Below are 16,128 nucleotides of genomic sequence, written 5' to 3'. Positions count from 1 at the left end.
ACACCCCAGCCTCAATAAGCTCATTGGTGCCTGAGGAGATTTATTAGGTCACTGGTAGTTATTTTTTGTTTGCTTGTTTGATAGATTTCTTCTTTCAAGTAGGAATAGATCAACCAGGCACACATGCAGGCAGGGCAGGGGGGTTGCAGGGTTTTGTTGGGGTTGTTGGGTTTTGTCTCCTTTGGGCATTTAGATCATACAGAAGCAAATTCCCAAATTTCCACCCCCCTCCCAGCCCTAGCGCACATCCCAGCAGTGATTAACCACAACTACAAATGTACAGCTCAAAACAGCTACTGTCACTTGGCATTTATGGAGCTCCATCTCTGAAGGAAGCACTTAGCACTAAGGATGGAGCTTCTGTCTGCAAACTTCCTATAAAGTTTCTATGAATATTCATGAGGAATCAAAGTGGAGTTAGGCTTAGACAGGAGGAGGACGAATCTGTAGGTTTTCTCCTCCCAATAAAAGTCTGCCCACTGAGCTTGTCTCCAGGTAGGTGTGATGAGCTGTCATATGGTTGTAAAATGAAAATTTACTTTTTCCTCTGGGATAGACAGCCCTGTTTGAAAAAGGCAACATTTGTGGGGTTACAGGTGCTGAGACTTCAACTAGACTCTCAGTTTATAAGAGGGACGAGCTCAAGCGCTCACAGAATTGTTTCTCCCCAATGCCTGTCCTATCTCTCTGAACACTTTCTTGTAGAAGAAAGCAGTAAAGAATTGGAGGTGAAAAGAGCATCCTAGAGCACCATCACAGTGCACAGAGCCTGCCTGCGGCGCCCGCTCGCAGACCTAGAGCACTTGCTGATCTCCTGCAGTTGTTCTTACATTTCTGGGAAGTTGGGACAATTCATTCCCCATCCTGGTGCAGCTGGACTTGCCCAGCTTCTCACCCAGGTAGGTGTCACATCGCTGATGAGGGACTTTCTTGGAGCAGGGTGGGCTGCTACAGCAGCAGCATGGATGGCAGCAAGTCACAGGGAGCAAAGCCACCCCTTCACGGACAGCTGCTCTTCAGCACCGCGCAATGTCAGGATGCTTTAGAGGCATCTTATCAGTTTTGTCTGGTTTGTTTCTGATTATTGATCAAACACAGTGTTTTTGATAGTCATCAGGCTTCCTAGAGTAGTCCATAGCTTCATATTACACTCAGTCATTCAGTCTTTCTCAGAGGCAGTCTGAGATATCACCTGAAGCTTGTGGGATTTCTATGTCATGATCAGTTTGTATCTTCCTGGACACAACTAACACTGTGTTATAATATGGAATTAAATAATGGATACTTAATGGGCTTAAACACATTTTCTTGAAATTCTTTGACATCCATATATACTATGTAAGAATCTTTTTGGATAGTCACTGGTACTTCTCTTTTTAATATGATTTTCACATACACAAGGGGAAAAAAAAAAAAAAAAAAAAAGCTGATCTGAACCTACTCTGTTTCTAAAAATTCACTGTGGACCTCAGTAATTGGCAAATTTCCAGGAAAATGAAGACATTTGCATAGCAGAGACTTCTCAGCGTGCAGGAAAGACGTTCCCTTAGTTCCCTCCTGGCTGAGCAGTTTCTTTGCTCTCCAGTGAAACCAGAAAGCCCTTTTCTTGCAAGATGCTGCAAGTGAAAGAAAGCCAGAATGATGTTACTGTCCAGAACAAGACTTGTAGGGATGCTAGACTCCTTTGGGATGCTACGTGGGATCCAAGCAATCATTTTTAGCTCTGGCATTGTGAAAATTCTTCTTCTTTTGTAGCAGAGCCTGCTTCAACTTGAAGGCTCTTGAGGTGCCCTCAGTATTCAATGAAGCTTCTCCTCTCCTGCCTTAAAAAAAAGGCAGGTCCATAGGGGAGCTCTACCAAAGATATGGATTTGTACACTGCCCATGTTGCTGGCATTGGATGTGAACACCATGCTTTAGGTGCACATTCTTGAGGGTTGTTTTCAGCAGCAGTACCTAATTAAGAAATTAGTATTAAATACCATCAGCTAAATCTATATGCACGATTTGTTTTCATACATTGTTGATACTTTTTATCAAATGTATGAATTTCCCATTTTTGGTAATATAGCTTTTCTTTCCATGTACAGCTGCTTCTTTGTGATTTACTGCCATACAGGATGCTAATCAGGTTTGTTCCAATTAGACTAATTGACAGCAAATTTGCCAGTTACTTTCAGATGTTAATTTATTAATGCAAATATTTTACTCAGATCTTATAAAAAAAATAAAGTGAGTCATAGCCTTTCTCTTTACTTAAGGTACTTCATATCATGTCATTAAAATTACATCTTCTGCCTCCTTAAGATGTTTCTTTGGGAGAAGCCTAGCTGCAACAGCATTACAATGTAATTACAATAAAAAATCTGTGACTAGCCATTAAATTAAACAGTTCTAAGTTTTCTTCAAAGGTTCTTTTGTTTTTATAGTAAAGGAAGCATGAGAAAAATTATAATCTGAAAATAGTGTTTATTTGCATCTGTAGGAAAATATGGTACCAGTTAAGAAGCACTTGAGCCACTTCAGGCCAGATTTCAACCTGGATAGACATTTATCCAATAGGTAAAAATGTAAGTAAAGAGTAAGTTTCCAGCAAAGATCCTGGGAGCTTTTAGGAAAGTGCAGAGCTTCATCTGCTACATGCAAAAGGGGCCATGACATTGTGCCTTCTGTGCCAGATGTATGGCAATACTAGTAAGTGGTTGCTGTATGTTCTGGGAGTGAAGCAGCAGTAAAATAAATAAAAATAATAATAATAAAGCTGTTTACATATATTATACCAGGGAAAGTGTACAGGAATAAGAGAACCAGTATTACAAGTGGTGATCCTAGCTGATGACCTTTATAAATGTTTTTATGTGTTTTTCAATTTGCACTTTGATCTGATGCTTTATACTGCTACACTGTGAAGGATAGAGAAGGACCACGCTTTTCCTAAACAAGTGAAAATTTGCATTAATAGAAGTAAAGCCAAAATGAGAACGTGCATCTCTGAGGAAATGGAAACCAGTCTGAGCATCTTTGCTGCTGCTTTGTAAGAAGTTATATAAAGGCTGCCCCTCGAGGCTCTTCTGCACTGCTGTAGTCACTAGTGGAGCCTCACCAAGGACATCCTGGTGTCAGAACAAAATAAGGGCCTGCTCTTTGTGCAGTGCTTCATGCAGGAAGTTTTCGACTCAAAAAGTATTATCTCCCCTTCACAGGAGTATTGTTTGAGTTCCCCGAGTACTAATTACCTTGTAGATCGCTACAAAAAAAAATAGAGTGGATTTGGTCAAAAACTTTCTTTAGATCTTACTTTCAAGTAGGACCAGAAATGCTGAAAATCTTAAGGATCATGACAGTATTGTTAAATAAATAAAATGGAAGAACAAATCTCCTCCCTCTCATTATTTGTGAGTTAGGTTGATCAAATGATAAATCTTGATTTTTGCTTCACAGTGTTTAATGGTGGTTTGAGGTGAAGCCCTCATTCTGAAACTGATAGATGGCATGCAAAAAATCTTTGGAGTAAATCACTTTTACTGAAGTCAGGTTTAAGCTATATAATTTCTTAGTTCTGGGAAGACAGTGTCAGAATGGCTGTAAGGAATTTAATGAGAAAATACTGAGATGCAGAAGGGCTGGGGGGACTTTGGGTTTTCTCCACAAGCCGCAAGGCTGCGGCCTCTCGCTCGGCAGGGCTGGGTGTTATGCACCCTTTTAAACTGCACGGAGACTGTGTCCCACCACCTAGGCAAAAATGAGCAAAAATGAGCAAAAATAACCAGTGTGCAGAGACTAGTGAAATTCCAGCGACTCTCATCTCTGGGGTATATTTTACCTACATTTCTGGTTCCATTTTTAATTATACATATATATTGTATATTAATATCTTTCTCTATGTATATATGTAGAGAATGTCTTTCTAAAGAAGGGCAATGCTATTTCCCTTTCAGTCAGGAATATCCTGAAAATACTCCGTGTTTTCTTTCATTTCAAGGGTAATCCATACTGTAATCCATATCCGGTGTTTTTTTTCTCAGCAGCTGCTCACAATCCATTGTAGTAGGGAGTCTTTATGCTAATGCATATTCTTAACTCTTAAGATATCCTTTCTTTGCAAGTATTGGGATCTCTAATTTTATTTTTTTAACTGTTTACAGTGGAGTCTGTGAGCCAGACTAGGCTGCTGGCTCTCAGGAGACCACGTTTTTTCCTGAAAAGTCTAGGATAACATTTAGCAAGTAATCTTCTCTTCTCCTCTCTTAGTGTAAAATGAGAATAGCAGTATTCCAGGTGCCATAGGAATGCCGTGATGTTTAGAAACTGAAATCCAAAAATGATAGGGGGTATACAGAGTAAGACTAGTTAGCACCAAGGTCACACGTCCTCTGTAGAGGAGGGATTGCGGCCACATATCCTTCTAAGGTGGCTAGTGAACAGATTTTGGAAGCGGCTGTAACCTAAAAGACAAGGCCAGCTCATGTGCTAAGGCACGTGGTGTGGCTGTGTTTTGGGGGTGTTATGTGGTGTGGCGAGATATGTACTTGCTAACTGGACAGGTTGTATTTTTGCTGTTCTTGTAATAGTACTTCTCATGCTGAGTTTAAATTGGGGTCCGTATGTAGCATTTAACTGTATTATATAGCTCTTTAATAACATTTGCAAGCACTTTTTTTTTTTTTTTTTAAGAACATAATGTTCTTTTGGCCTAAATGTCTGAGATACAGAAAAAGACTTCTGTGCCTGATGCTTTATATATTAGAATGAAATGTGCTGTGGTCATTATTACCTTCTGATTAAAATTGAATTGAATGTAATAATGACCTTTGGGAAAGAGAAGCGGTGCTTTATAACATTAGGTCATGTTATGCAGTGCAGATTCATGTTGTCTAGACAATATATTGTTAATAGCAACTTTATTGGGCTCAACATTAAATTAACCTATAAAATTAAGTCCTCATTTTACCTGCAAGAGAATATAGTGTGCTCTGACACTGGGACTAACCTGCTTGAGCTTTCTCCTGACTGTGGTCTTCCTCAGTTACTTTGTATTGCAAAAGTAACTCCATATTTTACTTATTTATTTTTTAATAGTGTTTGGCATCTCTGAGGGAAAATGTGACCTTATTTGTGGGGAAGTGCAGACCTGCAGGCCACAGTCCTTGGAAGGGGCAAGGTTGCACCCTTGGTGGAGGGTGGTTGAACAAGCCAGGTATTCCAAGCTAATGCAGCCCCACACGGCCCCGCAGCTGCTCTCTTAGGCCTCATGCTTGATGGGGTGCCTATTGCGCCTGAATTATGCTTTAATTTTAACAGTCGATGACTTAACTGCTTTGAAGTAAATAACTGGGTTTGATTTACAGTCTCGGCAGATTTATAAGAAGCTTTTGAATGTGTCATTAGAAACAAAAAAAAGAAGGCTGTTACAGCAATGCACCTCTGTAAATCTGTCTTTATTGTTCAGCGCGCGTGCAGGCTACTGGGAGCCCGTTACAAGTTTACAGTCATTTGGCAATGTGTTGGGAGCTCAGCAGTGCAGAAATTAGCAGCGTTATGGTTTTCGACACCTCTTGCTTGATTCTGACATGAGATTGGCAGCAGGAAATTTGTTCCTTGATCCACCAAATTCTTGATACACCAGATGAAAAGACAAGCCTGTTCATCAGGCTGTTATTTCGCCGTGTCACTCTTCTTCCTTTTACATTTCATCCAGTGACATCGCAACCAAATACATGAAACATCACGATACAGGAACAGAAAATGGCCCCCTTTTACTCATTTCACAAATATGATGTCCTGTGAGGTAAAATCATTTCACATTATGAGGACAGAAAGACATTGCTAGGAAATTTTGAACCACATTTATTACTATATTGTAAAAATTTTGGCAAAGGCACCAAGGCCAAGCCTACATGGGGTCCAACATCATCACATTTCCTCCGAATGCTCTGTAAGCAGGAGGATTTTTATAAAAAATGTGATTTGATTGGTTCGTTAGTTTTAAGTTCTGGTGATCCCAGAGTCCACAATGGAAATCTATAATAAAACCTACATTTCTCTTGAGGTACCTGCTGCATGTTCAACCTCAGCCATTGCAGCATGTCTTAATGTTACCTTTGCCTGACTCCCATCCATGGTAACATGCTTCATAGCAGCCTGAGATACTAAACCATAGAAACCTGGAACTGTCTGGCTTCTCTAGAAGTAGTGGAAGTGTACAGAAGGACTATTGCAAGGCAAGGTGCAGGTAGACCAGAGCTACTGGTGTGAATATTATAATAATATTATAATTTGTGTTTTGAACAAACCAGCAAACTTCCTTAGCTATCTGCTCTACAGCTTAAGAATCCAGAAATTTGGCTTGTGTGACTGTATCTTGTCATCAATGTTCCAAAATTAATGTGAGGGGTCCTTTGAAGTGTTTGGAACGCCTTATTCCAAAACTACAAGATTGTGTAGAGTTTCTGGAGGTGGATCTTCTCTTCTTGATATGTGGGCTGCATCCATTAGAAGAAACACTGTTTTAAACCGAAAGAGATTGATACCCAGTTGAATGTGTGCCCGGTCGTGTTTGCTGCTGCAGCAAGTCTGAGCCGAGTTCTTGGATCCCTGAGTGACTAGGTAGGTCACAGCACCCAGAGGAGGTGTCACCATGAGCCATCACGAAGCTTCCATTAAGTATTCCTAATATTTGGATTATGATCATATTTTCTAAAACTGTCAAGTTTGGGAAAACTACTGTTGTTTATTCACATTTACAGGTTTGAAAAGTGTGAATCTTCCAATACCCTGTAGGTTTGGAAGAATGGTAATTGTATTTGTAAGGCAATAACACAATTTTTTGAAATTTAAATTATGTTACTCATCAAACAAGGGAAAAACTTTCTTTTATTTTGAGGAATCTAAAATCCAGGTGCTTTAAAGTGCTTATTTAAAATTAATATCTTTTATGTTTTGCATTATATTCTTTACAAACAGTGTCAGAATGGACTGATTTCTCAAAAGAATTAGTTGAGGGCGGTGCATTTGGAAAAGATAGATGGATATTTGTCATTTCTTTTATCATTTTTAAACATATTTAATAATCACTCAGGGCATGGTTGTTAAAAGCTTAGCTACCAGCATGTCTGCTTTATTGAATAGTGACATTTTAAATAAAAATCATGCTTTGTAAGTGCAACTACAGACATAATTATGGCAAATGACTGACAATAGAAGAGGCATGGGAAAATCTATGCCAACATCAGCTTGCCCATGCCACAGTGTCAGGTTGGAGATGTCTGAGCCGATAATTAGGAGTATAAGTCTCCAAAAGAGACGTTCACAAGGTCTCACCTTATGCAATCACACATTTCATGCAGAAATTAAAGAGCTTCTTAACATTTTTTTTTTAAGGAAGATATGCTAAAAAATAATAATAAAAAAAGAGAAAGACTCAGGAAACAGAGGGCAAGGCAAAGCCTCTCGAATATGGTGCCTCATTTTTGTAAGCCATCTCATAGTTTAGATTTTAAATTTTGTTTGACTTATGCTGGGAAGAGAATATCCTTCCTTGGACAAAACCAAGAGGCTTAGTATTTTTGATTCATTAACCAGAAGCGTATGTGGAGTGCCCCCTTTTTTGGAGCATTTTAAATTTTAGTTTCATCTAAAATCTTGGATCTGAACATCCCCTCAGAGGTTTCTAAGAAAGGCTCCAGCTGCTTGAAGTTCCACTAGGTCATTTGCTCAGACCACTTCTCATGCATAAAGCAAGTGATGGCTTTACTGAATTTCATGAATAGAGAAAAAATAATAATGATTTTATAAAAATGTAATAAACTTTTAAAATATATTTTAAATGTTATTAAAATAACATTAACATTTATTTTAATACTTTAATTTTAATTGCCAGCACTTACGTTAAATCCTTAGTTAGAACAGCAATATAAAAAAAGAGTATGGTGCTGCTTTTTGTCTGTTTTCCCCTCTCTTCTGTTCACTGAAATCTTCTTGTGCAAGTCTCTATTTAAAATAAAGTGAATATAGTAATGCAGTACAGGGTGCATGTCATCCAGTGTGGGTCTGCTTGTCATAAATTGGGTTTCAGCTGTAAGACACGTGCGTCCCGTACCCTTTGAAGGTTTAGCCACCCCATATTTAATGTAAAACTGCTGTTTTCTCTAGTGGTATAACAGTATTGGTGCGTTAAAAGAAAAAGTGTACAGGCACTGGCACCCATGCGCTACATAATGCCATTAACTGCATAAAATTTTGCATATATGACATCTTAGCTATTTTTTCTGAAGTCCCTCAGAGGAAATTCTGTTTTTTCAGAAAGCAATAAAGAAAGGATGATCAGATTTAGCAGAAATACTCCAAGGAAAGCTGTTATTAAAATAGACAAAAAACTCGAAAATAGGGACAGCCAGCTCAGGGCAGCTTTCCCACTTGGAAATGCACAACCAGGTCTTGCAACCACCAAGTGAAAATGCCCATGTGCACTGAATGTCCCGCTTCCGTATTGGATTGCAGCAAGGTGCTGCCCTGGGAGGCTTATTTTTGAAAATAATGCTTGCATAGTGGGAGACTGTGTAATTTCGGGTAGTTTTAAAAGCGTGTCGTGTTGTTTGGACAGTGAGAAAACTCCTGTTTTTCCTGTCTGTGGTCTGGACTCCTGTAGGGCCTGACTGTGTCAGCGCAGGTGACGTTGGGCTCCAGGCAGGGACTGGGCTCCGCGGAGCGTTCCCGGAGCCCGGCTCAGCACCGCCGAGGGAAGAGGCACAATGTTCCCTTGGAATTGAGAGGAAAGCGAGTAGCGGGAGGAGGGAAACGTGAGGAGAGGAGGTAGCAATGGGCTGTGCAATGGGTTGGCTGGGATGAAAGCAAGGCGGTGTTTATTCCTGAGATTTTACAGAGAGATTTATAAATCTTGTTTATGTTAGCCGACCTTTGAAGGACAACACGTGCATCTCCATGTCTGTGAGCACTTTATTGAATGAACCCTCGCTTATTGTCCCAAACTTAATGCTTTCAGGATTTTTTTTTGCTTGCTTGTTTGTTTATTTCTAAATCTTCATAATCTCTAATACAGCATGTATGTGATGGTGCAAAAGTTTTTTTCTAGGAGCAGGGAAAAAGAACCTCTAAAAACTCAACCTTTGAAGGATGATAGAAATACAGAAAACGGAAAGTGCCATTTTCTTTGAGAAATCATATTTTATCACGTCTGACTTACGTCAATATGCAAGAGTTATAACAATATGCCGAAACCATAGTCACATATTGTATGTATGCATTTAAGTAATTTTTAAAAATGTATAATATAGAAATACCTCACATTCTAATTAAAGGAAAATAATTTTACAATAGTTACTAATTTGAGAATAATTAGTTACATAGTGATGTCAATCCAGTACTGGGAACAAGAATAGGAAGTAAAAAGAATTTTAAGTCGGTGACACCGAGAAAGTTTTGCTCTTTCTTTAAGACACACTTCTTTAAGCTTCTGTTTGCTGTAGCACTAAGACTAAGTATAAGACACGCTGAATAACAAGAAAAACATGGAATTTAGTATACGAGTAGAAAGATTATTCTAGGCCCCCGACTCCAGAAACGAACTTATGCAGTTTGTGCATTTTAAAATGAAGAGTGATATACAAGAGTGAACTTGGCACAGACGTGTATCCAACTACACGTCGAGGCTTTAAATGCATATCTGTGTGCAGATGTTTTCAGTTTGTTTGGACTATTTATGTTACTACTTTAGTCCATTTTAAATATATATAATACATATAATTAATAGGTAGAAATGAGCTACTATGTGTTATCAGTGTCCTGTCTCGATGATGTAGCAGACATCCTGGAAACACCACTTGACAATTCCCGGGATTTACGGCGGCTGCTTCTCCGCAGGGATCTGCCAACATGCACCAGCCCTGTAGTCCTGCTCACTCCCTGCCTCGTAGCGGAGCAGCACTCGCCGATGCTGCTTCCAAACAGGCTGCCAAAATAATGGCAAAATCTCAAATATTTCACTAAGCTACAAATCTAGGAGTATCTTCTCATGACTTTGAGGTTGTGCTGGGACTTTCATGCTTAAAAAGAAACATTTCTCTCAAAACAGCGGCTAAATCACTCGCCAGTATTTGACTTCAGAATTATTTTCTTTGTACCCTTGTATGCATCTCATCTTAAAATAAGCATGAGGTCTTTAACGGAGGGCAGCATCTGTTCAACGAAGCATCTGGAAGTTCAGTTATGTGTGCGGTGTTTTCACTGCTCAGCTTTTTTGTCTTTGTTTTTTGACAGATGTGCAGCAAATGGCCATCGACTGGATCACGGGGAATTTCTACTTCGCAGACCCCGTCAGCGACAGGATCTTCGTGTGCAGTCGCAACGGGACCGTGTGCGTTACCCTCGTCGAGCTCGAGCTGAGCAACCCCAAGGCAATAGCTGTTGACCCAGTGTCAGGGTAAGGTTATGTTTTTGCACTGCAGATTTTTTTATCTTATATAATGCACACTTGCCTGCCAAAACATCCCATAGTAATGCTTGCATTTGTTTTTACGGTTTTTCGCTTTGGGACCACAGATTGATGCAACATCTACTTTGTTAGTTAATGCAGCGTCGTTTAAGCTTCCCAATGACTGCAAAGAATATATCTGTTTCATGCAGGTGTTCTAAAAAATGTATTTTCCCTTTTATATAGAGCTATTTATATAGGAGCTATAAGAAAGCAATAGTGTGTAATTTGCTTGTAGTAAGCAGTTAACATCACTGTATTAATTGCAAGCCATGACGCATAACTTTTGAAATTGGGATGAGAAATGGAAAAACAGTTTTAGGTCTAAATTGTCATAAGTATTTCTTTTCTTCAATTTTCCTGTAAATTATGTTTCTAACTAGACTACGCGAAAAAAGGAACTTTCTATTTCTTTATATTTTAACCCTTGTTGGTTAGCAATATTGGAAGTGGCTCTACTGAGTTTAGCTAAGTTTTGGGACTTTGTGCTCTGCTTTAGAGGGTTTTCTAAAATGATAAGTATAGGCTGCATGTGCTTTTTCTCTTCCATAGATACATCATTTGAGAATTAAGCCTTGCTTAAAATACAGAGTACTAAAAATCTTCCATTTTACAACAGCCACCAGCTGGGAAAAGTTTTAAAGCAATCGAGGAAGTAAAAGCGTAACTAAAGAGGAATAATCGAGTTAATTTAAAAACTGTAAATTTGAGTGAGGATTTCGGAACAGGGATTTTATACTTGCTTTATTAGTCTATAAGTAGTTAAGACTGAAATACCTAGTGGAATATATCCTAAACTGACATAAGCCCCTTCTCAGTAAATACAATGATGTTTACTGGAGCACAGCCTGTCATCCGTATGTGGACTTTCGTCACTCTTTATTTAAGTCTGCTCGAATATTAAGGTGCATTATCATGACGACTTGAATTCTGACAGGAACAGCTTGCATGTAAAGTTTACAAAGAAGTTGCATAATGTAATTCTTGAATATAGCTGTATCTCTATCTGCAGCAGATGGTAAACTTGCCTCAATCCGACTGCAGTGTCGTTTTAAAAAGGTACAAACAAAAAATCATGTATAAATTGATTTTTCTGAAAGTTCTAATCTGAAAGAGCTCGAAGCTTTCAGATTTGCTAACAGCAGCCTTTTCTCTACATCTGCTTGTTTATTCTTTGCTGGATTTACTGGATGAGTTCTAAGCTTGTCGTTAGATAATCTTATCTTCCAGGGATGTAAGAACTGTATCCAGCACTTTGATTCTGCAAGGAAGGCTGGAACAGAAGAAAAAAAGACTGTTTTTCCTTCTGTTTGCTATCCATTAGCCGCAAACCATTCTTATTGAGATAGCTGCCTTTTTTCAGAGACATAAAAGACAGTTAATTGTTACTTTTAAAATGTTTTCCTTCATTTTTCTCCCTCCCCCCCCCTTTTTTTTGGCTTTGCTCTTATTCTTCAGTGCTGATACTACCTAAGACATAATTCTGTGTTAAAGCAGTAACATAGTATTCTCCTCTAGGTAACCTGCTGGTTTTATTTGATTTAAAGAATCACAAATATATCAATATAGAAAATTTGAGAAGATTTCATAAAAGTGAAATATCTTCTTAAGATAGATTTGTGCATTGTAAACATTTATATACATTATATATACATTTAAACTGAAATATGAAATCCAGCCTGTTGTGAGAGATTTAACGTGGACTCGCACAAGAAATTATCTGATTTCTTTTTAATGTGTTCGCTCCTGTAACAGGAATTGCTGCCATAATATGTTCATTTGTGTGTGCCTCTAAAAGCTGGCAGTGCCCTTGCCCAGCAAAGACCTTTGCTCTCTTAAGGAATTCAGAGCTTGAGCTCAAGCCATTGCACCTAGGACCAAACGTACCTGGAGGGATGCAGGGGCAGGCACTGATATTGTGACGTGTTTCCATCCGTTGTGTCCAGCTGCTGTAGGATGGTCCAGAATTCCTGATTTACCAGGAGAACACGTAAAGCCTGGACAGAATTTAAGCCCAAAAGGCTCCTCCTGCTTTGGTGAAAATAATTTTGGCAAGTGTGATTAATTTTACACCTCAGTGTGTGTGAGTTTTGTTAGGTATTTGTTGGTTTCCTATATTCTGTTCTGCATTTAGATTTGAACTTGAATGAGAACTTTAATTTGTAATCAAAACTGAACCTCAAACCGAGAGAAGACAGGTCCTGCTATTCAGAAAGCAGACTTGAACAGAGTTGGTTGTCCTAATCTAGCTCCCATTAATTTGATTTAGGCGTTTAGCAATTGTATAAGTCTGAGCTCTTTTACTCCAACCCGTTTTCACCTGGAAACACATATGAAAATTTTTTAAAAAAAGAAAAAAATCAAAGAAGAGAGGCAAATTTATTATCCTTCAGCATACAGGTTTTGCTGCACTACTATTCATCTGCCGTGTCAATGAATACTGTGTAAGTGTTGGGCCTGTGTCAGGGAGACACAGAGGGAAAAGTCATATGTCCACTGATTGCTGTGAGGACTTTGCGTGAAGCCTATATTGAAAAAAAAATTAGACCATGATAATGGAAAATAAAATCCCAATCAGAAACAGAGAAGAACAAATTATTTTGATATATTATGTGTTAGAAGCGTTTAGAGAGAGATGTTTAGCTCCTTGTGCCTTTAGTTCATAATTTTGATAAACTGTAATATAGGACTTACTTTCTCTTCTAGTCAAGAGCCAAAAACTGCTCCTTCTTATGCCACCTTCTTTTATCTTTTGGTTCTTAAAACTGGTGTAAACTTGATGCTGGTATTGATGAGTGTGACATGAAATAAATCCGAGCTGCATTAGAGTGATTTCATTCCTATGGTCTTCGCTCCAGATCTGCTGTGCTAGTGGAGCGTCATGTGTGTTGGAGAGGACTCTGGTCTGCTCTTCTTGGCAGTAGACCTGCGCATCAGCGAGACTTTGTGGTCACCACAGATGTACTGCACTATGGAAAGAGATAACACTTAACCCATAAGACAAGATCAGAGGGTTTAGCAAATTCTGTCCAGCTGCCCCTGAGCTGCAAGTTGTGCATTGACAATGGATTTTGGGGTTTTATATCTTCTGTTCAATATGGAGAATGGCATCTTGTGTAAGATGTATGGTATTTGGATGTGTTCGGTGTTAGTAGCAATAATTACTGCAGAATGCACTGTTAAGTGTGAACTTTTATATACACACATATATATACTGCTCTTAATGCTTATGTATCTTCTATATATGAAGTAATATGTGTCGGCGCTGCTGAATTCTGCTGGAATCCATGCCTGGTTCCTCCAGGAAGGCCGGGAATCAGGGGGGCAGGAGCAGCAGAGCTGGGGGCTGCTCCGGCGCGCTGGGACTCAACGCGCTCCCTGTGAAGCTCGTCGGGATGCCGAGGGTCATTTTCTGTTACGTTCTATAGGCTTAAGGAAAGAACAGGAATTCTGAGGAGAGCATCTTAAATGCAAGGGGTGTCGTTGTAGCACCCGCTCGCAAAGCTGTCGCCAGGTGCCGGGAGAGGAGCCGTGCGGATTAGGAGGAGGAGAGCTGGAGCGTGGGAGCCAGCCCGGAGCGCGGAACAGCCCTGGGAGCCAGGAAAGGAGTGAGGAACTCGGCCTGTGGATCCCTGGGAAGCCCAGGAACACGCGAGGGAGAGGAGCAGGAGGCAGCGCAGCGCAGGGGCTGCCCAATTAGAGGCTGCCCACGTGGCACTGGGAGCTCCTAGCAGGCGTTTAAAACTTGTGTTGGTAACAATGGGGAGAAAAGACTTGCTGCTAAAGAGATGTGTGAAAATGAGCTCGCAAATGCTTTAATGCTGCAACAGTGGGTGTCGTATAAATATTTGAATAAATCTTTTAATCATCTTTCTGGTATGATGTAGAAGTGGAAAAGGACAGCTCCGCGTATTGCTTTCACACAGCACTCGTACAGGAAGAGACTGCTAAGATGACTGTTCAGAGAACAGCATCTATTAATGTGCTGTGTACGGGCTCTTGGCAATGCTAATGTGTCAAAAAGCCAAAATACACAACGGGAAAAAAATATATGTTATGAGGCTGTCTGTAATAGTATTCAGGTGGTATCTTCTGCAACCAAAACGGAGAAGAAGGGAAACAAGGGAAGAATTAATTGCCCAAGTTTTTCCTCTCTTCTAAAAAGGGCTTTGCCCTGAGAAAAAAATAACAAAAGACTATTCCATTAACCTCCTTGGAGATTCTCAGTGCAGATTTTGCTGTAGCTAAAATCAAAGACACAGTATGAGGTGGGGCGGGGAAAAAAAGAAAAATCAATTAATAAACACATAAGGAAGTTCCTGACAGCAACTGGACAATTTGCATCAATCGCAAATCCAGGAAACATAAGAAACCAAAGTGTGAGACAGCATTTTGAAAGGCATCATTCTGCTTAAGGACAGAGAGAAGCAGTGTCCTTAAACTATCATAAACAGAAGTAAAAATCCTAAGATACCGTTACATCAACCTTTTTATTTAATTTTTATAAATTAAATTTATGAATTTATTTCACTGGTACTCCAAAGAGGAAGGAGTTGGAGACTGGTCATGTGAATCCTGTTATCATCCAGCGTGATTAACTGCTGTTGCATATATTCTTAATCAAGCTGGGTATGATTAGCCTCCTGAGATGTTTACATTTATTGGGCAGACTTAAATGTAATGAAAGGTCCATTGAACAGTTCACACTAACAGTGCCAAGGGACTGATAGAGGTTTTACACATCATTAAATCAAAGTTTTTACTTGCTGGAGAGCTATGTACAGGAGATAGTGCCTGGTGTAATAAAGAGATGTAGCCAAGGATGGGAAACGGGTTTTAGGCGTGTGAAGAGACTTTTCCCTGTGAAGCTGTAAGTGGAATGAGTTTGGGGCTGGCAGTTAAACCTGCGTGGCCACATGAGGAGCCTTGCAAGCCCGTCAGAGCTATCCATGAGGAGCCAAGAGCAATTTGTCCATGGTAAATTCTTTGAATTGAAAGAAAGACAATTCTTTGAATCAAGTTTCCTACCAGGAAGGAAAGCGCAGGAATTGAAAAGGCAGGAGAGGCCAGAGCAGTCCATATTTTTTATTTGTCTCATTCTTGTTTAAACAGGGGAGTCTTCCAGGAGAAACGCAGAGCATCCACGTCTCGTGTCTGCGCTCTTGATTCCGCCCTTGCTCTCCCGTCTGAGCTTTTAACAGTCACGAGGCTTGGAGAGAGCTCTGAGAGGCAAAACTTCTCTTTTTTTCTTTTTTTTTTCCCTCAGATTAGTCACCATTTTCTGCTGATCAAAGAGGAGTGTTATAGTCATTAAAGCTCACTTTTAAACAGCAAAATCATTAGTATTTTAATAACATGCCGTTATTAAAAGAGCGCCGTTCCTTTTCTTGTCACAGAGCAGTTTCAAAGGGCTGTGTCTAAGATACATATAAGACACAGTAACTTTTAGAAAGTTTTAAAGGTGACCTGGAAAAGAATCCACTTCAAAAAAGATTCTTTATGATAACTTGATATCTTATGACAAGCTGGAAGTTTTAATTAAGATTTTGGCTTTCGCTGATCATCCTGTCCCGCACACGCCGCTTTCAGGCTGTGAACAGTGGGATGTAATACCTAGGGGAGCCAAAACAACTCAGAAA

General features: G+C 39.6%; 1 protein-coding gene across 1 annotated transcript in view; it reads left to right on the top strand.

Annotated features, from left to right (window-relative positions):
- The window catches only part of LRP1B (LDL receptor related protein 1B), a 336,264-nt gene that overhangs the window by 80,826 nt on the left and 239,310 nt on the right, over positions 1–16,128 (top strand). The window contains exon 6 of the mRNA XM_088521814.1: positions 10,276–10,438. Within this exon, the coding sequence (XP_088377940.1) occupies positions 10,276–10,438 (163 nt within the window). The remainder of the gene's footprint in view (positions 1–10,275; positions 10,439–16,128) is intronic.

The sequence above is a fragment of the Tinamus guttatus genome, unplaced genomic scaffold (assembly GCF_059628265.1).
Source record: "Tinamus guttatus ecotype Peru unplaced genomic scaffold, ASM5962826v1 Tinamus_guttatus_pri_ptg000133l, whole genome shotgun sequence".
NCBI classification, from domain to species: Eukaryota; Metazoa; Chordata; class Aves; order Tinamiformes; family Tinamidae; genus Tinamus; species Tinamus guttatus.
Note: the sequence above shows the minus strand (reverse complement) of the source record. Positions and strands in the feature narration are given on the sequence as shown.